Genomic DNA, 26,796 nt, shown 5'->3' with positions numbered 1-26,796 from the left:
TTCACAAGGGCAATAGAGTCTTTATGGATTTTGCAAACTTGATATTACTGTACGTGAAAAACTAGAGAAAGCCCATGGTCCGATCATGCTTTATCTCCAGGAGATCTCTAAGACAACAATTCTTTATGCTTTGTAAGCTGTTATTGTTTCATGCTTGAGATGTCTTGCATTGGGCACCTCACATACGCAGGTGAAGAGATGCTCATTACATTTTGATTATAATCTAACCTTCTCAGAGACCCATAGGCAATCTCACAAGGATATCTGAACCTAGGCTAATCTCCTAGACTGAATTAGAGATCCAGTCAGGAACACAGACCTGCCCTTTAAACTGGGCGAGAGGGGCACCCGCCCCGGCCCCACACTGCCAAGGGTGAGGGTATAAAAAGGTGCAATGTACATCCTTTATTTAGTTTATGAAGAAGTGTTTATGGTATCAGGAGGTGTAATACATAATGTTATTCTTTATATAGGTAACACTGAATTTTGGGACATGTGTGGGTCATACAGGGGGAATGACATAAAGGGGGGGGGGGTGGATGGCATAAAGGGGAGGGAAATAAGAGCTCTGGGCTGTGGGGCCCCACAAAATTTGTCTTGCCCAGGGCCTCCGCAAATGCTAAGGGTGTCCCTGCAGGAACATTTCTAAATATTTGTTGCATTTACTGTGACATAACACTTAACATTTGTTTTGTACATCCTGGAGGCTAGGATTGGAGCCTTAGCAACACATGGGCACTGATCGAGTGGCCTCGGGGGTTGGGTCATATGGAACTTTGAGGGCATAGCCAGGCAGTTCAAGATATGACTGTCCATTTGTGTTTATTGTAACCAAACATGCTTTAGAATGCATAATAAAATGTGAGTGGTCAGACTGCATTGTGACTAAATATTGTATGCAATATTCTAGATAGATAGATCACTAATTAGTTTAGGTACAACTGACTCATTTAATTGGGTGTTACTCATGTGACTCATCTTATACAGAGGTAGGTGAGCAGTGTCAGCAATGATTTTACATCTGATAATAAGCCATAGTGAAACCATATACTTATTTCTCACCATTTACTGTCAGAGTGAGTTCCCTCTCACTGGCACCAACGCGGGGTACTACCGCTCGACACACATATTTGCCAGCATCTTCCTGCCGGACATTCTTTAGTGTTAAGGTGTTTTCATTACTCAGCACCTGTGAGGGAGAACAAGACATGAGTTTTTTTATCTTCTTGTAAACGCATAATGATTTATACAGAACTTTTAGATGAAAGTTTTGATGGGTGAGATCATAGTAACCCATAAAAATTTACTAGTAAAAAGTCAAATAAGACTACACTAACTATGTTTTCCAATGGGACTGATTTATTAACAGACCATTAAATACAGTAGAGTGGCCTAATCAACACATGAACACCAACAACACTTGGGGGTAGATTTATCAATGTGCGGGCAGACATGATTCACTGTAGAGGTTCATGTCCGCCACACATCGATAAATGCCGACAGCATACTCTGTCGGCATTTATCATTGCACCAGCAGTTCTTGTGAAATACTTGTGCAATGCCGCCCTCTGCAGATTCATGGCCAATCAGCCTCTAACAGGGGGTGTTAATTAACCCAATCCGACAATTTGCTGATATTTGTTACCTCCTGTATCATGTGACAGCCATCAGCCAATCATTAAATGCATATACGGATACACTGTGAACTTGTGCACATGCTCAGTAGGTGCTTGTGCCTCAGAAAGTGTGAATTTAAAAATACTGTGTACAATTTCATAATGTAAGTAAATTGAAAAGTTGTTTAAAACAGCTGCTCTATATAAATCATGATAGTTTAGTTCTGACTTTAGTGTTCCTTTAAATAGACACAGAAATAAAAAATAAGCGTTCATGATATAGATAAAACATACAATTAATAAAACAAAACAAAAATGAAAGAAAAAACCTTTGTTGCTTTGTTCCACTTTGTATTTTTTGTTGAAACTGAGCTCCTTTCTAAGAGAGCATATTGATGTAGGCTCAGGATTGTGCATGTGCCTTTAGCATTATATGATGTATGCTCAGGATTGTGCATGTGCCTTTAGCATTATATGATGTATGCTCAGGATTGTGCATGTGCCTTTAGAATTATATGATGTATGCTCAGGATTGTGTACGTGCCTTTAGCATTATATGATGTATGCTCAGGATTGTGCACGTGCCTTTAGCATTATATGATGTATGCTCAGGATTGTGCACATGCCTTTAGCATTATATGGCAATAGAGTTTACAACAATGTTTGTAACAATGCTATGCATATAGTAAGTAATCTTAAACATTTTGTAATGTATGTGTTGTTAGATAATGAAATAATAATACTGATGTGTTGTACATACCATCAATATCATCTATTTTGCATTCTTTTCAAATTAGCTGACAAAATATTGATGAATACAGAAATTGAAAATAATTTATGAAATCTATTTTTTTCCAAGATTATTTAACTATTAAATTAACACTTTAATGTTTTTAATGTGACAGAATTATAATATTTATGATATAGGACAAATGTAAATATGTTGCAGATTTCTGAGCCATAATGATTGAATTTACTGATCCATAATATGATCTGGAGAACAGACCTCAAGTAGTGTGTCTCATAGAGGCCCATTTATCAAGCTCTGTATGGAGCTTGAAGGGCCGTGTTTCTGGCGAGTCTTCAGACTCTAAAGACCGCAGCTTCATAACCCTGTCCGCCTGCTCAAGAATCACCACAATTCAACCCAATCGAGTACGATCAGGTTGATTGACACCTCCCTGCTGGCGGCCGATTGCTCTCCGCATTCAGCGATGTCTGTCGGACCTGATCCGCACTGTCGGATCAGGTCCGACAGACATTTGATAAATAGGCCTCAATGTCTGAATTGACAGCTCTGATATAACCAATTTATCTTGATACATAAAAATATCAGTTAAACATTAAAACATTTAACGAAAAGGTTAAATAAAAGCTTAAAATGAAATTGCAACTGACAGGAAATACTGCAGAGTTTATGTTCTATGTATTTTTAAATAGATATTCCTATATATATCTGTATATATCTATACCTATATATAATCATGTATATGTAATCATATATATATATATATATATATCTGTATATATCTATACCTATATATAATCATGTATATGTAATCATATATATATCTGTATATATCTATACCTATATATAATCATGTATATGTAATCATATATATATCTGTATATATCTATACCTATATATAATCATGTATATGTAATCATATATATATCTGTATATATCTATACCTATATATAATCATGTATATGTAATCATATATATATATGTATATATCTATACCTATATATAATCATGTATATGTAATCATATATATATATCTGTATATATCTATACCTATATATAATCATGTATATGTAATCATATATATCTGTATATATCTATACCTATATATAATCATGTATATGTAATCATATATATATCTGTATATATCTATACCTATATATAATCATGTTTATGTAATCATATATATATATCTGTATATATCTATACCTATATATAATCATGTATATGTAATCATATATATATCTGTATATATCTATACCTATATATAATCATGTATATGTAATCATATATATATATCTGTATATATCTATACCTATATATAATCATGTATATGTAATCATATATATATCTGTATATATCTATACCTATATATAATCATGTATATGTAATCATATATATATATATATATATATATATATATATATCTGTATATATCTATACCTATATATAATCATGTATATGTAATCATATATATATCTGTATATATCTATACCTATATATAATCATGTATATGTAATCATATATATATATATCTGTATATATCTATACCTATATATAATCATGTATATGTAATCATATATATCTGTATATATCTATACCTATATATAATCATGTATATGTAATCATATATATATATATATCTGTATATATCTATACCTATATATAATCATGTATATGTAATCATATATATATCTGTATATATCTATACCTATATATAATCATGTTTATGTAATCATATATATATATATATATATCTGTATATATCTATACCTATATATAATCATGTATATGTAATCATATATATATATGCATATATCTATACCTATATATAATCATGTATATGTAATCATATATATATATCTGTATATATCTATACCTATATATAATCATGTATATGTAATCATATATATATATGTATATATCTATACCTATATATAATCATGTATATGTAATCATATATATATCTGTATATATCTATACCTATATATAATCATGTATATGTAATCATATATATATATATATATATATATATATCTGTATATATATCTATACCTATATATAATCATGTATATGTAATCATATATATATCTGTATATATCTATACCTATATATAATCATGTATATGTAATCATATATATATATATCTGTATATATCTATACCTATATATAATCATGTATATGTAATCATATATATATATCTGTATATATCTATACCTATATATAATCATGTATATGTAATCATATATATATATCTGTATATATCTATACCTATATATAATCATGTATATGTAATCATATATATATCTGTATATATCTATACCTATATATAATCATATCTATGCATATAGATATATATTTTCAATGCTTCCATCAGTAATATATTCAAAAACAACGCTTCAGAAAATCTAAAATTAGTCCAATTATGTGGGTTTAATAACCTCTGGCAATTTACGTATAATATATTTAAGTTGTAGCACCAATTAATGCTTCCTTTTTCATACAGAGGAAAACAGATAAGCCAGCAAACGTCATGTAGATCTGTGACAGAGACATTGTTATAGGTCTCTGACCCATTTAATGCTAGAAACTGATTTTTTTTTTTCTGTCACAACTTTGGGGAGAAATGTCAAACTGACAATGGCTTGACAGGTGAGATCTTGCCCTACCTGTATAGTTCCTTGTGCTGGTCACCCAGCTGCAAAAATACATTATTATCGTGTTTTAGAATGTTGTGGTTTTCAGGAAACTACAGGGAAGGAAGTGAACTGGATGCTTTTTGCTGAAGGAAAACAGTTTTAGAGGTAATAAATGTATTTGATGAGAAGAATAAATTAGATGCCCGAGACCGTGTTTATAAATCTAAATGTGGCAATTGTTTTTTTTATTCACTGTTATTGTCCTCTTGTTTGTCAGACAGATGTGCAATGAATTTCACAGCGATTCACTGGGGTCTTCTTGGTGGTCAATGCTGCAGATTCAGTTAAATCCATTTATTAATTAAAGGGACAGTCTACTCCAGCATTTTTATTGTTTAAAAAAATAGATAATCCCTTTATTACCCTTTCCCCAGTTTTGTATAATCAACACGGTAATATTAATATAAATTTTACCTTTGTGATTGCCTTGTATCTAAGCCTCTGCAGACTGCCCCTTATTTAAGTTCTTTTGACAGACTTGCATTTTAGCCAATTAGTGTTGGCTCATACATAATCCCACTGGAGTAAGCACAGTATTATCTATATTGCACACATGAACTAGCACTGTCTATATGTGAAAAACTGGCAAAATGAGATAAGAGACAGCCTTCAAGGGTTTATTAATTAGCATATGAGCCTAGGTTTAGCTTTCAACAAAGAATACCAAGAGAGCAAAGCAAATTTGATGATAAAAGTAAATTGGAAAGTTTTTTAAAATTGCATGTCCTATCTGACTCATGAAAGTTTGTTTTTTACTAGACTTTCCCTATAAAACAAACCTTGCTGCAACATCACAGCTCAAAACTCAAACGTTGTGTGACTCATAAAGATTGGTACCCGCCCCATGTTGCATACGTAAGTAGTGAGTCACTCTTCATTAGGGATAATAGCGCCACATTTATTTTGTGTTTAAATTTCAGTGCACAGAACAATCTCTACTATTCGGGATATTATCATCAAAAACACCTTCAGAGCATCACAGAACAAACAAATAAAAAAAAAATCTTATGTAAAACAGTCCACACTAATGTGCAAAAAATAACAGTTGAAACCAGTTAGAGCGACACGAAACCCAATTTTTCTAATTTGTGGTGCAAAGAATGCAATGTTTTTTTTTTTGCTCTGTCTAAATCATGAATTTTTTTTTAATTTTTTTATTGAAGTTCTTAAGCATACAAAGTAAAAAGGAAAAAACCCCATTGTACACAGGTTTTACAAGTATAGTCAGACATCTATACAAGCTTGATTTAAACAATGTAAATCATGGCATAAAATATTACATGAAACCTTAGATTTTTATTTATTTTTTCTTGAAAGGTACCTTCTCTTTGCAATATATTGGGCCACTTTTGGACCCTTGACCACCTTAGGAATAATTGTTGGAAGGTAGAAAGTAATAGACCACTTTTGGGTCTTTGCATAACTCATAATGAATGAATATATGTGTGCACATGTACAATAAACAATGGAGATCTAATATAATGTATGAAGAGTATATAAAGAAGCAATGGGCGTCTTATATAGTGCTAGTGAGGGATTTTTTATTTCTTTATATGGATATTTTCTACTATCCAGATAGAAAGAATTTAAGATATTAGCATTAATTGATTAATAACTATGAGGACGTTTTCTATCCCTTAGTTAACATGGTACAGCTGTCTCTCTGCTACCGTGCTGGTATACTTTGGATTTTATCCTTAATAAAGTCATTTGATTCTTCTACAATTGGAACTCTTGAATCTCTTTCTTTTGCTCATATTTACGGACTACAAGGAGTCCGTTACTCTCAAGAGCCCTCAGAGCCTCTACTCCTATTGGTTCTTTACCTGCCGTTCAGTGTTTTCCCCTTGTGATAGCTGAAGATTCGACCGGCGCCGGAGCGATCGGATTGGATAAGCCTCACACACCCCCTTTCGGCATGTTCCGATGATGACGTCAGACGCCCAGAAGACTCGGGTGGCGTTTAGAGGAAGGTACGTCTAGTGTATAATTCCGCACAGGAGCTGCGGTTCACCGGGATGACGAAACCTGTGACCTGGAAGCTGCCACTACGTCTCGAGTGAAACTTACAAGAAAAGCTGACCATCAGTGGGGTGAGTGTAGAGGCTTATACCCTCATTTGAATGTGAATTACTTCCACTTGCGCTGTGATAAATGGACTTGTGCTTTCCATGGGGATTATACACATCATCACACTTTAACGGCAGGTTCTTGTATTGGAGTATTTACATAACTATACTTTGAGTTACAGTGACTGTGAACCCTGGGGAATACTACTGTGTTATTAACATGGTACAGTTAGGCTCAGCTGTTGAAACTTATTGCTACTTATTGCTACTTATTGCTACTTATTGCTACTACTTATTTCTCAAAATGCTCTTAAACCTTCCCTTTTATAATTAAGAATACAAAGGTAAACAGCATTCAAGAGGGGTGAACAAGCTTAACCATTTTTAAAGAGCAGTGTTATGCAACATCAAGCGACCTAGGCATACTGTAAACTATGAGAGAAGCTTCAAGCTAACTCTCCTCAAGAGGTACTTATCAAGGTCAAGAGAGATTAGCCTCTGTCGTGGGCACTCTTAGAACAAGTTACAGATATAATATAACTAATAAACAGGGAGATACAGCATATCTAGCAAGTGGGGTATATATGAATAAACAGTTGCCTAGTAATGTAATTTCATGTCTACTAATCCTTAGATCACCCACCTTATATGATGGGTAATAAATTCTTATTTGAAAACAGTACAAGACCAAATTGATGGAGAACAAGGTCACAAACAATGGTTATTCTTGGACTTCACACTAGCTATAGAATAACTTGTGATAAATATGTATATTTGTAGGGCAGAAGGCAGCTATGTATGTCATGGGCATTTTTGTATATTAGAATATAAAGATCCATATAATATCTAATTAAGATATAAATAGATACACAATTTGCAATTAAAAGAAGAATATGGAGTTGGTCCTAAATATATTGCCCTGGATAATGTTGTAAATAAGAGACTTGTATTGCTTAGTACTGTGAGGTAGCAGAATGCCTATCTATTATTAAAATTGTCTAGAAAAAACGTTATACAATGATATAATGAAGGGTAGGTATAAGGACTTAAACATACGCTAGTAGATAACATAAGGGGGCACCATTAGGGGAACCTCAAGTCTGTTGCAATAGTGCTCTCCACTTAATACCATATTTTAACTTATCATGCCATCTCGGCCGCTGACAGCAAGATAAACAGTATAAAAGGGTAGAAAGAATATGTCAAGTACTAAATATCTTATAAGAATAGAGCTATACTTTTAACGTTGTCGACCATACTTCAATCCTGCTCATATAAAGTAGCTGACACTCTATTTAAATGTATAACAGTGATTTGACAGATGGATTGCTGGCTATCTCAAACACCCTAAGTAGCAGTAGAAATAAATATTTTTCTTTGAATAAAATAAAACTATATGAAGTAACATGGGAGCTAATGGGATGTATTAATTATTCCACTCGCCAACCACCTAAGACGGTTACATAGCACAAAAAGTTCTCAGATCTGTGGATCTTCATATAAGGACAGTCAGAGGGACTTAAATAGCAGTAATCTCACCAAAGTTGAATAAGTTACTATCAGGGATATAATGCGTGTTGGTAATTCTTCTAAACTGTCAATCTGGATGTCACAGGCAAGGCCAAAAGCTCCCTTCTTTGCTCGGCAATGGTAAGCAACCAGGGTCCCAATTCTGTTGTACCGTAACTGGGTAGAGACTTAGAACGGTGCGTTGCATGGCTGGCCTTGAAATTATTTCTAGCGCATGCCAAGGCTGCATAACGGTGGATCTCTGTGAGGATACTGTTTTTTAACAGTCACACCAGCTGGGATTTCAGTAGGTCTGGTTTTCATGACTTTCTGCGTCGTCATATAGGCTAAACGGCTCATCAGTCATCTATATACGTTGAGGGTATAGGGATGCCTGTGGCAGTCTCCAATCTCCCGGTTTCAGCTCTTTCACTCCCCGTGGCACGATACACTAGGCCAGACTCCAGGTCATTAGTACTTCTGATGTGGGTAAGTGGTAAGCATTGGGGCCCCAAAACGCCACCACTCCCCTGCTGATTTGGACCAGGTTTGGATCAATTGGCATTTTCTGAAGTACTGCCGCTTATGTGAGAGGGTTGTTTGCACAATGTCTCTTCGAAAGCTTTAAGATGTCCATCTATGTGTATATATAGCCTTACAGCAAAGTAAGGGGGCGCTAGTGATAATATAGATAGTGATATTAATCTATATACTCTTTAAAAAATGCAAATTGGTAATTGTGTATACAATACAGATAAAAAAATAAAACAAAATAATAGAAAAATGAAATAAAATCCTCTCAAATGAGGGAAGTCCAAATATAATTACAAAATCAAGGCAAAAATGAGTCCTTTTCAAAACCAAGTGGAAAAGCCCTGTGGTGGCTGCCTCCTCCTCGCCGACTGGTCCGGGTATAACTATGAGGAATAGAAGAAAATAGAGGGGCGCCTCATGTGTAGGATCAACAGATATAAAAATCAGTAATAACAGTAGTAGAGCCAAATGGGTACTCACACACTTCACAAGCACACCAATGTGCTGGTAGTAGCAGGCTGCAGATTCAAGTAGGTGTGGCAGCTCACCTCTCAGGTAGTACTGGGATGATACTCCATGAGCACACTTATGTGCTGGTAGAAACAAGCTGCAAATTTTAGGCAGGTGTAGCAGCTCACCCCAGATCAGATTTCTTAATGCTGTAATCAAATGGCTCCAATAGGTAACACAAAGTCCCAAAAAGGTAGAGAGACTCTTATGTATCAGCAGGGCAGTAGGTAGGTAAAGATATCCACTCAAAGGCGTATTTCCAGTAAAATACAAATATTTATTAAAAACAAAAGTTAAAAAACACAACAGAACAATTGCTGTGTTAGGTGGATAAAAAAGGGGTTGACAGTGACCCCAATAATGCAACGCGTTTCTCGGTTTTGCACCGTTTCATCAGGCATAAAATTGTTCTTATTCCTGCCTCTGCTTTATATAGCCAGCTAACAAACATTATCCTCCTTTCAGAGGGGTGTGTTTAACAATTAATCACTGACACCTGTCTAAGGTGGCTAGTCTCCTAATTACAAAATGTTAAGGAAATCCAATGTACTTATATATGCAAGAAAACTGTCTATTTGTTGTTTATAATATACGTGTATATGTACAAAAGACTAGCTTTCTATCTGATATACGTATGTGTATAAGTGTAAGGGGAATTTTCTTTCTATTCCATCTATTCTATAGATCTCCCAACAGTGATAGTCTATTCCTATACTATATATGTTATATGGCTCATCCATCAGTAATATTTCCCTATATTAATTCCCTATATTAATTGGCCGGGGTGCATATGAATTTTAACCTCTGTGGGGGGTTTTTCCCCCTATATCTAGAAATATTCATAGCCGTAAACTTTTTTTCAAAATAATCTGTCCTCTTAATAATATGTCCTAACGTTGTACTTTATAGGTATTAATGGGGGTTTCTATACTACGGTAATTTTACCAATGCTGCACTCCACAAGCAGCATATATGAAATTTACAGCGAAACATTAACCCAATATTGACTTGGCTCAACTAAATGGTATGCACTGTATTATAAATAGTGCCCTAGTGTTCCGATTTCTTTAGATAAATTTGTAATTTTTATAAGTACATAGTAAATAAAACACGATTGTGGAGCAAAACAGTCTAAAATCTAGTATTTAAATACAAAAAATCAAATTTATGTTGATAAATCTTGGAGTAATGCATAAAGTAGCATATGGTGAATATTAATATGGTGTACAATATAACATAATATGTCTCAACATGTGATGTTGCAACTAAATGTGACAGTAATATAAAGGTGATTAGACCATCTAATGTGATAAAAATGTGTCAAGATAATCTACTTATAAATTCAAAGAAAATACTTATTCACTAAAGATTAAAACTGTAACTGTGTCTTGCGGGGTCTCACTGCTCTGTGATGACAGAGACACACAGGTGCCTTGCCGGGGGTTAAATAGTAGGCTGCAACCTCAAATGTACTCCGGTAGGCTGAATCCAACTCCAACTCCAAAACCAAAACTAATGGTATCATTCATATGGGCTTTCTCTTCTGTGAACCACTAGCTAAAATATGATATTCAATGATGTGCTGATGAGAAGATTTTGTATAGATTTGTGTGACGGTTTTAAGCAGTAGACAGTCTTGCAACCTATTATGGCCGCCACCTGGAAGTTCTGCCCAGAGAATACAATTTTATACAGTTTTCCAATTTCTTCTATTTCTGTTATCAACTTTGCTTCTTTCTCCTGGTACCATTTGTGGAAGGAGCATTGCATTACAGCTATCTGGCCAATGACAAAAGGCATATGTGTGTAGCCACCAATCAGCAGCTGGCTCCCCATAGTGCATTGATTATCCTGGGCCTAGCTAGGTATGTTTTTTTATCAAAGGACACCAAGAGAATAAAGTAAATTTGCTAATTGAAACAAATTTAAACGCCTCTTGAAAAAATGCATCTGAACTCTCCATTTTGACTTACATATCCCTTTACAGTCTTTATTTTTTTATTCTGTTTAATAAATAGTTATAAATATTGCTCAAACCACATTTTTTATTTCTAAAACTTGTACTCGAATATCATTTGATGATTCATTTATGTTTTTTATAGTTTTTAATTTGTTTTTCAAGTTTTTAACTATATTTGGTGCTTTCATTTACTCATTCAAGTGATTTCACTAATTCAAACTTGGTTTTCTATTGTTTTGGAATGTAAAGGTCTGTTATAAATGAACTTCGTTATCTCATAAGCTTCAGGCACGTTCCCTAATTAGAATACTATATATTTGCTGAAAAGAAGTGATGACTTTAATATTACTGTTACATAGGAAGTAGTTTTGTCCTCAAAGGAGGTATAGCTAAATGTTTAACACAATGATAATTCCTTATTAACAATGTAATCTGAGGTTATTAATAATATTATTCATTATGTTCCTTATCACATGCAATCCCTTTCCCCAAATAGCAATTTTCAATATTAGGATATTTTTAATATACTAGTTGCTGGCAAATGATCCTTTTTTTTGTGTTTTACTCAAATTTTACTAGCATGTTGCGTTATGCTAAAAATATTAACTGGAAAATTATTGTTTCATATTTATAAAAATAAAAAAATAAATTGAAAATATAGAGTAAAAAGTGAATAAAATACAATTAATTAAAACTTTCTTACAACATTGTTTTTGAAGAAAAAAAATACATTTAAAATAAAAAAGAAAGTTTAAATATGTGGGTTTATCTATGGATTTCCATGTGGAAAATTCTTAAAATCAAAATTGCTATTTTACTCAGGGCAAGATTATAAGTGGAACTGTAATTATTGCTCATGCTCTTGCACTAACTCCGCTAGAAGTAAGTTTATTGCGTGTTTGGATAACTTGCGTATTACAAGTTGAAAATAATTTTTTTTTGCTCACGCGCTAAACACAAGAGTTTTATACCTGGTGGCCATATTTGACATGGGAATACTGCCAGTGAGCATCATTGCAGGCATTTTACTGGCAAAACAAAGATGGCTGCCCAGCATATAATACATGTTCTGAATCCTTAGTGGTATGAAGTGAGGCATGTACAGTAGATAGCAGTACCCCTCTGTATAACAGGAAAGGTTGATGATGAATGAAATTAATAATAATTTAGGTTGTCCATACATCACACTTACAGCATTCCCACTAGATCATGCCTCAACATCTGTGCTGGTTCTTTGATAGGGATATTATAATGTAGGAAAGAATAGAGTAGTTCCAATTGTTTTAAAATGAGAAAGATAAGCATAAAGCTTTAATTTACCTTTGCAGAACTTTCATCTCTTATTCCTAACTAATTTAGTCATTAAAATCTGTTAAGATTTCAGAAGCTTTCTTGGCAATCCAGGACTCCAAATAATTCTTCAAGGAAGCAGTCATCCTTTAACAAGATTCTTAAATGCCCTCTTTAGTCCTTTGCTCAGAGCTGCTAGTGGCATAACTCCCTACATTTAGTTTTAGGAACCCAGGATCAGGAGATCAGTAGGTGAAGTAAAGCTGGCCCCTGGATGGAATTAGAGCTGGAAGCATGGCTGTGTGCCCCATGAATGGAGCTGGGCAAGTTTGGAAGCATGGCTGTGTGCCCCATGAATGGAGCTGGGCAAGTTTGGAAGCATGGCTGTGTGCCCCATGAATGGAGCTGGGCAAGTTTGGAAGCATGGCTGTGTGCCCCATGAATGGAGCTGGGCAAGTTATCAAGCATGGCTGTGTGCCCCATGAATGGAGCTGGGCAAGTTTGGAAGCATGGCTGTGTTCCCCATGAATGGAGCTGGGCAAGTTTGGAAGCATGGCTGTGTGCCCCATGAATGGAGCTGGGCAAGTTTGGAAGCATGGCTTTGTGCCCCATGAATGGAGCTGGGCAGGGCCGCCATCAGGGGGTGACAGGGGTGACTCCTGTCAGGGGCCCAATGAGCCAGTGGGTACTACAGGAGAGTGCTAATTGAGCATGGGAAATGTTATTACAAGGAGTAAAGTATTAGCATTTGAGAGGATTTCTTAGTGTGCACTAAACCACTATGCTCAGTGTGAGACAGACTTGGCACTTTGTACAGTGTGTGCCTGAGTCAGATGGCAGATCACTTTCATTTGAAGAGGAGGTAGGACTTACTTCGCAAATGTTTTTTATTTCTTTGTGCAATTTTGGATTGTAACTTCAGTGTGGTAGTAGTTGTATGGTGGGGCTAGGGGTCCATAAAAACACATTTTTTTTTAGCAGCAGTGTATTTATGATTATTTGACAATGCTGTAGAAATTCTATATTTAAAACCATGCAGAAATGTTTCCTCCTCAATACACAAATGGTAGATGCCCTTTTGGCAGATATGCATTATATATATCTATCTATATATATATATATATATATATATATTACATTCCAGTTTACTGCCCCTTTATGCAAGGACTTTCCAGATGCAAGGAGGCATTTTATCTAAGATTTTTACATCTGCATAAAATTTTATACTCTCAGACTAAGATTGCTAAGTGTTTGAAATGAGACAGGTTAACTTAAAACTGTTCAGTTTACACTACAGCTTAGTTTTGAAATACATACCAACAAGCCTAAATCCTGCATTTAACCAGATCTAATGGTATGAGTACCACAGCTTATGGTCCCACCAAGACCATGTAGAGTACAGCATTTTCAAAATCCATAAGTACAGCTGACAGATGGGAAAATTTGTACACTATATTTGAAGTGGTGCTCTTGGTTGGGGAAAATGGGAAAAAACAAACAAACATATGTCAACCTTTTAAAGGTACTTTTCTTCATCTAGCCTTCTACCCAGCTCATTAATGTACAATTTTGAATTCACAGAATTATTTTTGTTTGCACATTTACAAATATGATTATTTAAAAAGTGATCTCTTAATTTCTGCATTTTTTTTTATCATGCATGTCACACACTGTTGATTTAGGGGATGCAAGGTGCATAAATGTTTCCTCCTGTGAGTTTATGTGGGTGTATGTGTTTATGTCTTTGTGCTTTGGTTTGTGTCTCTATGTGTATGTATTTTTTATCTGTGGGTCTCTCTGTGAGGGTGGGTGTGTATGTCTTTGTGCATTTTCTGTGGATGTCTGTGAGGGTGTGTGCATATGTCTTTGAGCTTTTTCTATGGGTGTTTCTGTGAGGGTGTGTGTGTGTATGTATGTATGTCTGTGTTTTCTGTGGGTGTCTCTGTGAGGGTGTGTGTATGTCTTTGTGTGTTTTCTGTGGATGTCTTAGTGAGGGTGTGTGTATGTATGTCTTTCTGTGTTTTTCATGTGGTTGTCTCTGTGTGTGTGTGTGTGTATGTCTTTGTGTGTTTTCTGTGGGTGTCTCTGTGTGTGTATGTGTGTATATGTCTTTGTGTGTTTTCTGAGGCTGTCTCTGTCGGTGTTTCCTTGGGTGTATGTGCAAGTTTGAGTTTGTGTGTGTGTGTCCATTGTCTGTTCCTTTTTAGGACATTTTGACCTTACTACTAATTATTCACATCTTTCTACAGACTTTGAGACTAACAAGACCTTTCCGGAAGTAACCACTCCATCATTTAACCTTTAAATTATTGTTTAGGCAGTTCAGGGCCCTTCCTTTCAGCCACTGCATGCTGTTGTCAAAATTTAGTTGTCACCTTCCTTTACAAAAAGATAATCAGAACTCCATATTTTGTTTTCTAAATCTCCTTTTTTTTACAAAACTGTAGTTTACCTCATTACTTGTCAGGTCAATGTAAACAATGCTAAGTTTCTGTTTGGGTTTCTGTGTCTGAGTGTGTTTCTTTGCGTATCTGCTAGAGTGTCTATATGTGAATCCTTATGTGTGAGTGTGTTTGTGTGTTTCAGTGTATCAGTGTGTCTGTGTGTGTGTGTGTGCATGTTACTACCTTTACAACATTTCCAAGTTTAAATAGACAATTAAGAATAAAGTGCATATACGTTTTAGTCAATTGGTCAAAAATTGCACATGTCAAAGGAGGGGGGGGGCCCTGATCAATGGTTGAGTCAGGGGCCCCAACATTTCTAGTGGCGGCCCTGGAGCTGGGCAAGTTTGGAAGCATGGCTGTGTGCACCATGAATGGAGCTGGGCAAGTTTGGAAGCATGGCTGTTTGCCCCATGAATGGAGCTGGGCAAGTTTGGAAGCATGGCTGTGTGCACCATGAATGGAGCTGGGCAAGTTTGGAAGCATGGCTTTGTGCATCATGAATGGAGCTGGGCAAGTTTGGAAGCATGGCTGTGTGCACCATGAATGGAGCTGGGCAAGTTTGGAAGCATGGCTGTGTGCACCATGAATGGAGCTGGGCAAGTTTGGAAGCATGGCTTTGTGCACCATGAATGGAGCTGGGCAAGTTTGGAAGCATGGCTGTGTGCCCCATGAATGGAGATGGGCAAGTTTGCAAGCATGGCTTTGTGCACCATGAATGGAGCTGGGCAAGTTTGGAAGCATGGTTGTGTGCACCATGAATGGAGCTGGGCAAGTTTGGAAGCATGGCTGTGTGCCCCATGAATGGAGCTGGGCAAGTTGGGAAGCATGGCTGTGTGCCCCATGAATGGAGCTGGGCAAGTTGGGAAGCATGGCTGTGTGCCCCATGAATGGAGCTGGGCAAGTTTGGAAGCATGGCTGTGTGCCCCATGAATGGAGCTGGGCAAGTTTGGAAGCATGGCTGTGTGCCCCATGAATGGAGCTGGGCAAGTTTGGAAGCATGGCTGTGTGCCCCATGAATGGAGCTGGGCAAGTTTGGAAGCATGGCTGTGTGCCCCATGAATGGAGCTGGGCAAGTTTGGACGCATGGCTTTGTGCACCATAGGCACAATAATCGCAGTATTGCTGCATGGCTTGGCACTCTATGGGTACAATCAAGGTAATTTAGAGACATTTGGTGCCCCATGGGTGGAATCATGGCACATTTAATGCATGACTTTGTGCTTTATGGGCATGGCTTGGAGCAATTAGGAGGTGTGATTTAGTGACAAATTGTGGGGGCAATGATTGGGTAGCCTCCAGGTCAAGTTAAGAATGTTAATGAGTGACAATGGGACAGTACTTCAACATCATGAAAAACCTGCAAAAATGTTGGATGATTAGGAGAGCTTCAATCTTCCCCCTCAAATTGCAGGCAAATCCTTAATCAGGAGCTTTATCCCACTGTCTGTCATTTATTTCATATATATGTTCTAGTTTCTCTCAAATAAACTTAAGACCATCCAAATCCCACTCAGACATGCAAAACCCTGCCCACTGACAGGAAGCCCCACTTACAAAATCCAGAGTACACCCCATGTCATCTAGGTCGTACCTACATATGTAAATGCAAAACTCCTCATTGGAGACTCACTATTTCCCCAGTAGACTTCAACCAAAGACTGTACAACTACATTTTTTTCCCCTCCATAAAGTACATTGCACAGTATATTTTTCATAGAAAAACTATTTTTCTGTGGGACTAATCACTTTTTTTACTGTGGGACTAATCACATTATTTTACTGTGGGACTAATCACATTCTTTTACTGTGGGACTAATCACATTCAAATACCAAAATTTACATATTTTTTCAAAAAATTATAATAAAATATAACATTAATGCTTCAAATTTATTTTCTGTCATCTATAAACTTCCATTTAGCTCTTGTGTTGACAATACAGATAGAATTCTATAGTGACTATTGGTTTCAGGACATACCACTCCAGAGCCACGCTTCATCCACACAATGGTAAGAGATGGGTTGCCGGTCCAGGCACAATGGAACATTGCCTCTGATCCAAGGTCCACCAAAATAGATTCAGGTTCTGTTGCCATGCGGGGTCCAACTGGAAAAAAGTTAAGACAAAGCAAAACTACTAAATATAAATCTTTAAATGTGGGAATTGGAAATTAAAACTAATACAATTATAGTATAAGAAGTAAAGAAAAATAATATAACTTTCTCTATATCTGAGATGTACTAAAGAATATATATTCAAAATTAAAAATGTTTCTCTCTCTCTCTCTCTCTCTCTCTCTCTCTCTATATATATATATATATATATATATATATATATATATATACTCTATATATATATATATATATATATATATATATATATATACTCTGGACGGTAATTTATATATATATATATATATATATATATATATATATATATAGACAAATAAATAGAGATATACATACATACATATACATCCTTTTAGAAAAAATGTGGTCTAGACGCACATATAATATATATATATATATATATATATATATATATATATATATATATATATATTTATAAGCATAATACATGCTTATTACTTAAAGGTACACTGAACCCAATTTTTTTCTTTTGTGATTCAGATAGAGCTTGAAATTTTAAGCAACTTTCTAATTTACTCCTATTATCAAATTTTATTCATTCTCTTGGTATCTTTATTTGAAATGCAAGAATGTAAGTTTAGATGCGGCCCATTTTTGGTGAACAACCTGAGTTGTCCTTGCTGATTTCTGGATAAATTGACCCGCCAATAAAAAAGCGCTGTCCAGAGTACTGAACCAAAAATAAAAGAAAAAAGCTTAGATGCCTTCTTTTTCAAATAAAGATAGCAAGAGAACGAAGAAAAATAGATAATAGTAATAAATTAGAAAGTTGCTTAAAATTGCATGCTCTATTTGAATCATGAAAGAAAAAATTTGGGTTCAGTGTCCCTTTAAGGGTGGCACTTCTCAAAGACCCAATAGATGTTTTGTGGGTGGGTTCATGATAGGAGGGTGGAACTGGGCGGAGATGTTCAGAAAGGTGGTGGAGAACCAAGTGACAATCACAGTTGGGGGGACACGAGGGACAAGTTTTTATGTGAGGGGGTCAGTACCCCCCCAAAGCTCCTCTCTGGTGATGCCACTGATTGATAAAAAAAAAAATACTGAGAATCAGTGATATCTTTGTATTGTTCATATTATTCTCTCTTTGATTAAATCAACCACTTATATCTGCAAGTTGAGAAAAACAATACAAACTAAACAGTGAATAAAAAAAGGCTACAGTGATTTCAGCTATTTATTATTTTAGTAATTGCTACTTTGATTTGAACATCTTGTGAAATGAATAACTATTTCATTTTGTTCTATGAGCGGATCTGAAGCCTTTTTCACAATTAATCTTTTTAGGTTTAATCAAAAGGATTGTTTGTGGGTTTGGGTTAGTTTAATACTTTGGCAAATATGAACAAATAATATTGGCCTCTTTTTTTTGGCCTGCTAATAATGCTGAACACTTTTGCAGTCTGTTGTGGCAGCCAATGAGTTAAAATCTCAGTTTCCAGAAATCATGAAACATTTGTACTTGAAGCAACCAAAAAAGGAACCTCTACATAAGTCTACTCCAATGAAAATAAATACAACTGATTTCATTGGTATACTACTGGATATTATAACAATAATTATAATTCTTCCTTTTGTAATGATTAAATTCACCTAACATGAAATATCAATTTTTACCTTTTTTCAAAAAAGTATTAAATCTCTAATAGTTGGTTGTTGTAACAATCTTTACAAGATCTCTTAAATTCAGAGGAGTGGAGTGGATTTTTTTAACCTATTATGGGTTTTAATTTTTTACTTGTATGGTTGTTGTTGTTTTTTACATTGATTTTTCATTTTAAATGTAGTTAATTTTTTCATCTGAATATATTATTTATTTCTTAAAATCTGTTTTATTACATGAATCTTATAGTAATTCATATTCAAAAGTCATTATATTATATCAATATTAGATAAAATGCCAAACATTATTTAACTCATACATTTTTTTAACATAAAACCAACATTTTTTTCTTTAATTATTTAGATAGAGCATACAATTTTAAACAACTTTCCAATTTAAAATTTGCTTCATGCTCTTTGTATTCTTTGTTGAAAAAGCAGCAATGCACTACCAGGTGCTATCTGATCACATTGTGTGAGCCAATGATAAGGATCATATAAGTGCAGCTAGCTCCCAGTAGTACATTGCTGCTCCTGAGAATACATAACTATGCTTTTAAACAAAGGATACCAAGTGATCAAAGCAAATTAGAAAATAGAAATCAATTGGAAAGTTGTTTAAAATGGCGTGCTCTATCTAAATCATGAAATTGTTTTTTTTCCTGTGTTTTATGTCTCATGCATTCATTATATTCACAAAGCTTCAACCTGCCAAGTGTGTCCCTGTTGTAAAAAAAGTCAGGTGAGGTCAATTAAGAACATTCATAGCCAATCTAGACGGTCAGCAAGCTTTGCACAAATCTAGAGAGATAAAAAAAATGATAGCTACTGGTCAAGTTTAAAGGAATAGCCCAATGGCTGCCCTTATTCTCTGAGGCAGAATCCAGCGAGATGGGATAATATGCTGGGAATACATCCAATCTAATAATAGTATACCCTCCCCCCCCCCCTCTTTTTTTTTCTTTCTAATTTATCCTTCCTCCCCTATGCTTCCCTCATTCTTCCCCCATGCTCAAGAGAAATGAAGATTAGTTATTCCTTAGATTGTTGGATGTCATGGGGGGGTAACAGCTCTCAGTTAGTAGATCTTATCATAATTTTTTCCCCATATTATTTCACAGTACAACCTTTACAAATTGAAGCTATAACTCCAGCATGGGCCATATGTATAATGAAGTCCTGAATGTTCCCACTGATACCGAGAGTGAGAAGAATTTACAATGTTTTTGTTTACCCGTTATAACTCTCATCCATACAGGGAGGGCAGAATTATTAGGCAAGTTGTATTTTTGAGGATTAATTTTATTATTGAACAACAACCATGTTCTCAATGAACCCAAAAAACTCATTAATATCAAAGCTGAATAGTTTTGGAAGTAGTTTTTAGTTTGTTTTTAGTTATAGCTATTTTAGGGGGATATCTGTGTGTGCAGGTGACTATTACTGTGCATAATTATTAGGCAACTTAACAAAAAACAAATATATACCCATTTCAATTATTTATTTTTACCAGTGAAACCAATATAACATCTCAACATTCACAAATATACATTTCTGACATTCAAAAACAAAACAAAAACAAATCAGTGACCAATATAGCCACCTTTCTTTGCAAGGACACTCAAAAGCCTGCCATCCATGGATTCTGTCAGTGTTTTGATCTGTTCACCATCAACATTGCGTGCAGCAGCAACCACAGCCTCCCAGACACTGTTCTGAGAGGTGTACTGTTTTCCCTCCTTGTAAATCTCACATTTGATGATGGACCACAGGTTCTCAATGGGGTTCAGATCAGGTGAACAAGGAGGCCATGTCATTAGATTTTCTTCTTTTATACCCTTTCTTGCCAGCCACGCTGTGAAGTACTTGGACGCGTGTGATGGAGCATTGTCCTGCATGAAAATCATGTTTTTCTTGAAGGATGCAGACTTCTTCCTGTACCACTGCTTGATGAAGGTGTCTTCCAGAAACTGGCAGTAGGACTGGGAGTTGAGCTTGACTCCATCCTCAACCCGAAAAGGCCCCACAAGCTCATCTTTGATGATACCAGCCCAAACCAGTACTCCACCTCCACCTTGCTGGCGTCTGAGTCGGACTGGAGCTCTCTGCCCTTTACCAATCCAGCCACGGGCCCATCCATCTGGCCCATCAAGACTCACTCTCATTTCATCAGTCCATAAAACCTTAGAAAAATCAGTCTTGAGATATTTCTTGGCCCAGTCTTGACGTTTCAGCTTGTGTGTCTTGTTCAGTGGTGGTCGTCTTTCAGCCTTTCTTACCTTGGCCATGTCTCTGAGTATTGCACACCTTGTGCTTTTGGGCACTCCAGTGATGTTGCAGCTCTGAAATATGGCCAAACTGGTGGCAAGTGGCATCTTGGCAGCTGCACGCTTGACTTTTCTCAGTTCATGGGCAGTTATTTTGCGCCTTGGTTTTTCCACACGCTTCTTGCGACCCTGTTGACTATTTTGAATGAAACGCTTGATTGTTCGATGATCACGCTTCAGAAGCTTTGCAATTTTAAGAGTGCTGCATCCCTCTGCAAGATATCTCACTATTTTTGACTTTTCTGAGCCTGTCAAGTCCTTCTTTTGACCCATTTTGCCAAAGGAAAGGAAGTTGCCTAATAATTATGCACACCTGATATAGGGTGTTGATGTCATTAGACCACACCCCTTCTCATTACAGAGATGCACATCACCTAATATGCTTAATTGGTAGTAGGCTTTCGAGCCTATACAGCTTGGAGTAAGACAACATGCATAAAGAGGATGATGTGGTCAAAATACTCATTTGCCTAATAATTCTGCACTCCCTGTATGTGTTTTGTGGTGGAACTTCTCTGGACATCTGTGTGTTTAAACTGTAACCTAATGGAGAATATTATATGTACTGTGGATATATCTATAGGCCTCCATTACATATGCAGTGTCGTCCACAAAAGCCGGTGATGCCGTTTTTTGCGCGGGTTTGGTATCCTATATACAGCGCCGCATATAAATGCGGCACATATATTTCACCTGTCGCCCGCAATTTTTACTCCCATAAGCTACCTCACCATAAAAGGCAGCCGTAGCAAGATTTGCGCTTAGTATGGGAGCACCGTCACTCCCGAAAATGCCTGCAAAAAATCAACTAACACCTAACGCATGCGCAATGTCTATCTACCTGTCAACCGCAATCCCCAACCGCAATAAGTAATAAAGTCTATTAACCCCTATATCCACAATCAAACCCACACCGCAAGTAATAACTAAATAATTAACCCCTAAATCCGCCAACCCCAACATCGCAAACTACCTCTTAAAACTATTAACCCTTAATCCGCCATTAACCCACAACGCAATAAACCGATTCAAGTATTAACCCCTAAACTGCCATAGCCCACATAGCCTATTAAATGTATTAACCCCTAATCTTCCGCCGCCAACGTCGTCACCACTATAATAAAGTTATTAACCCCTAAACCTAAGTCTAACCCTAACTCTAACACCCCCCTAACTTAAATGTTATTTAAATAAATCTAAATAAATGTACTATTATTAACTCAATTATTCCTATGTTAAACTAAATACTTACCAATAAAATAAACCCTTAGGTTAGGATTTATTTTAAGGTCAATTTGTATTTATTTTAACTAGGTAGCTATTAAATAGTTAATAACTATTTAATAACTATTGTACCTAGTTAAAATAAATACAAACTTGCCTGTAAAATAAAAATAAATCCTAAAATTGCTACAATGTAATTATTAATTATATTGTAGCTATCTTAGGGTTTATTTTATAGGTAAGTATTTAGTTTTAAATAGGAAAAATTGAGTTAATAATAGTTAATTTATTTAGATGTATTTAAATAATATTTAAGTTAGGGGGGTGTTAGGGTAAGACTTAGGTTTAGGGGTTAATAACTTTATTATAGTGGCGGCGACGTTGGCGGCAGATTAGGGGTTAATACATTTAATAGGCTATGTGGGCTATGGCGGTTTAGGGGTTAATATTTGAATAGGTTAATTGTGTTGTGGGCTATGGCGGTTTAGGGGTTAATAATTTAGTTATTACTTGTGGTGTGGGTTTGATGGCGGATATAGGGATTAATAGTTTAAATAAAGTATATTGCGTTGTGGGGGGTTGTCGTTCTAGGGGTTAATACATTTATTATTAGTAGTGAGAGGGGGGATTGCGGATATAGGGGTATACGTGTCGGGCTTAATTTTGGGAGGCGTGTTAGACTGTTACGGGAGATTTAAAATTATCTTTACTTTTCTTAGGCGCCGGCAGTTTCTAAAGTGCCGTAAGTCACTGGCGACTTCAGAAATTTGAATTTACGCTCATTTCTGGACATCGCTAGTTTATCCGACTTACGCCACTTAGGAAATACCGGCGCCATATATGTAATACCCTGATGTGCGAGGTGAAATTAAGGGCGGCGCAGGTTTCCACGCTTGCGCCGAAACCTGCACCGTATATTTGATCGTGCCCATATTGTACGTATGCTAAATTTCAATAAAAAATCATTTAAAAAAAAAAGTTTAAAGGAATAGTTTAGTCAAAATTAAACTTTCATGATTCAGATATAGCAGCAAGTTTAAGCAACTTTCTAATTTACTCCTATTAACAATTTTTCTTCATACTCTTGGTTCCTTTATTTGAATCTAAACTTAGGAGCCGGTCTATTTTTGGTTCAGCACCTGAGTAGCGCTTGCTGATTAGTGGCTACATTTAGACACCAATCAGAAAGTGCTACTCAGGTGCTGAACCAAAAATGGGCTGGCGCCTATGCTTTTTCAAATAAAGATACCAATAGAATAAAGAAAAATTGATACTAGGAGTAAATTAGAAAGTTGCTTAAAATTGCATGCTCTATCTGAATCATAAACGCTTAATTTTGAGTAGACTGTTCTTTTAAAATGAGCTGAATTTACTGAACCTTTATTCTGGTTGCCTGTAAAGCATTTGTTTTGTTAAACTGGCAGCAAATTGTTTGCTTTGTTTAACAAAGTCCTATGAAATATAATTGTAACGGACTCAATAGCCAGCACACAAGTAAAATAAAAACAACACGTTTTTATTGGAGATATATTCTGACAATTACATATATGTATTCAAGGTAAAGTCAAAATGACTTTTGTAGTTCAAAAAGAAAATAACATTTACTTCCATTATTATATATACTTAGTTCCTTTGGTATTCTTTGTTGAAAAGCATACTAAGGCTCTGGAGCAGTGCAGACTTACTGGGAGCTAGATGGTGATTGGTGGATACACATATATGCCTATTTTCATTGGCTCACCAAATGTGTTCAGCTAGCTCCTGGTAGAGAATGCTGCTCTTTAACCCCGTAAACGTGTTAAACACATAGGGATTGATTAGAATAATTATCAATTTATTTTGCTACAAAACTCCTCATAGACTTTAATAGTTTTCTGTACAAAATAATTTGTGATACACCCCATAGTAACTATGTAATAATAAAATGCAGTAATTTATTAGATTTTGTTTCGCAATTTTATGCCCCTTTAACATGAAATAAAATTATAGTTTATTAAAATATAGTAATATTGTTTAGAATTAAATACAAATAAGCTGAATATTAAACTCTAATTTGATTTTAAATATTTTCAGATCACTTTTATTTAATTTATAACTTAATATAAAAATAAAGTTAATATTAATCTTGTGTCTAATAAACTATTATTGCATTTTAATTTAATACATGTATTTAATTGACAGAATGTATCTACAATACAAAATGCAGGGGAGTGTGAATTTGCATTTTATTCTGTTTAGTTAATTAGCTTTCCAATTCTAAATTACTGTAATAATGATTGACATCTGCATTTGTTAATGATCTTCACACCTGAGGCTTGTTATAATTAGGTTCTTAAGCCCGACCTATTGCAAGTTGATACATAAAGATCAGGTGACTTAAGTCCTTGACTCATAACAATGTGGGTTCACGTCATTTGTTTGTCTTGAAGATAGCAGACTTATTGATATAGTTGCACAAGAGCTGTCTGCTTTTTTTTTTTTTAACAAGTTGACTGTTACATAAACTCTAGTGCCTAATTTGTTTGTATCAATGAGGTATTCCATTGTTATACTCTAGGACATTATACAGTAACATTTTAGCAATTCATTTTACAAGTTTAAACTATTTCAATGTTTATAAACAGTTCCTTTACGTTTATTTTGTCATTTGAAAAAAATGCTTTTGCAGCTCCCAGTGTGTGTGTGTGTGTGGGGGGGGGCAGCCCATTTGATAGGGTGTTCCTGTTGCTGCTTTGAATACAATGAACTATTATCAGCTGCTTTCCTGACTACATTCCCCCTTTAAAGTTACTTCTATTTCTTCAGCTGTATTATAAACTCATGAATGTATGCATAGTTTGCATATTTTTCTACAATATACATGCATAAGGGCTAAGCCATAGGCATATTGTTATGTCTATTCTAAAATAAATGCCACAAATAACTGTGACTTTAATTCATGAGTATGTACTTGTATTGTGCTCTAATAGAAAATGTGAAAGCCACACAATAGCTTCTATCTTTGTGTAGAAATGTTGTCATTTGTCATTTATTCTGGTTTGTTAGAAAAGCATTTTATTCTTTATAAAATGATGTGAAATTGCTCAGTGTCATGCTACATATACGTAATTGTGTTTGCTGGGTGTTCTGATAATATTTAGGGCCATAAAACAAATTAGAACTTCTGTCTTGTTTCTTAAAGGAGCACTCAATGCAGTAGAATTAAACAATTAACAAGTACATAAAAAAGAGAAAGCAATAACACTTACTCTGAATTTCAAATAAGTAGTAGATTTGTTTCTGATTTATTTATTCTCCCATTTCCCGGCCCCCTGTATCATGTGACAGACATCAGCCAATTACAGACTAGTATACGTATAACCTGTGAGCTTGTGCACATGCGCAGTAGGATCTTGTCCCCCATAAAGTGTGAATATAAAAAGACTGCAAAATGGAAGTGTCCTAAAAATGCTGCTCCATCTGATTCATAAAACTTTATTTTGGCTTTAGTGTCCCTTCCCAAGCAAGTGCATGAAGAACTTCCGTATCATGATTAGGTTCAGATTTGTGTAGCAGATCCTTCTGATGCTTTTTAACACCGGATCCAGACAATACCCCTGTCTGTATGCAAACTGGCAGTGTGTATTGTTCCCTACATCAGGGGAAGAGCTGCGTCTGTACCAGACAATACCCCTGTCTGTATGCAAACTGGCAGTGTGTATTGTTCTCTGCATCAGGGGAAGAGCTGCGTCTAGTTCTAGACCATAACCCTGTCTGTATGCAAACTGGCAGTGTGTATTGTTCCCTGCATCAGGGGAAGAGCTGCGTCTGTACCAGACAATACCCCTGTCTGTATGCAAACTGGCAGTGTGTATTGTTCCCTGCATCAGGGGAAGAGCTGCGTCTGTGCTAGACAATACCCCTGTCTGTATGCAAACTGGCAGTGTGTATTGTTCCCTGCATCAGGGGAAGAGCTGCGTCTGTACCAGACAATACCCCTGTCTGTATGCAAACTGGCAGTGTGTATTGTTCCCTGCATCAGGGGAAGAGCTGCGTCTAGTTCTAGACAATACCCCTGTCTGTATACAAACTGGCAGTGTGTATTGTTCCCTGCATCAGACACCTGACATTCAACC

At 35.7% G+C, this 26,796-nt stretch overlaps 1 protein-coding gene across 1 annotated transcript in view; it reads right to left on the bottom strand.

Annotated features, from left to right (window-relative positions):
- Positions 1–26,796, bottom strand: part of KIRREL3 (kirre like nephrin family adhesion molecule 3) — a 1,250,147-nt gene that overhangs the window by 247,128 nt on the left and 976,223 nt on the right. The window contains exons 9-10 of the mRNA XM_053691559.1: positions 17,357–17,484; positions 1,063–1,189 (exon numbers count right to left, since the gene is read on the bottom strand). Coding sequence (XP_053547534.1) covers positions 1,063–1,189; positions 17,357–17,484 — 255 coding nt within the window. The remainder of the gene's footprint in view (positions 1–1,062; positions 1,190–17,356; positions 17,485–26,796) is intronic.

The sequence above is a fragment of the Bombina bombina genome, chromosome 8 (genome assembly GCF_027579735.1).
Source record: "Bombina bombina isolate aBomBom1 chromosome 8, aBomBom1.pri, whole genome shotgun sequence".
NCBI lineage: Eukaryota > Metazoa > Chordata > Amphibia > Anura > Bombinatoridae > Bombina > Bombina bombina.
This window is presented reverse-complemented; position numbering and strand designations above follow the sequence as displayed.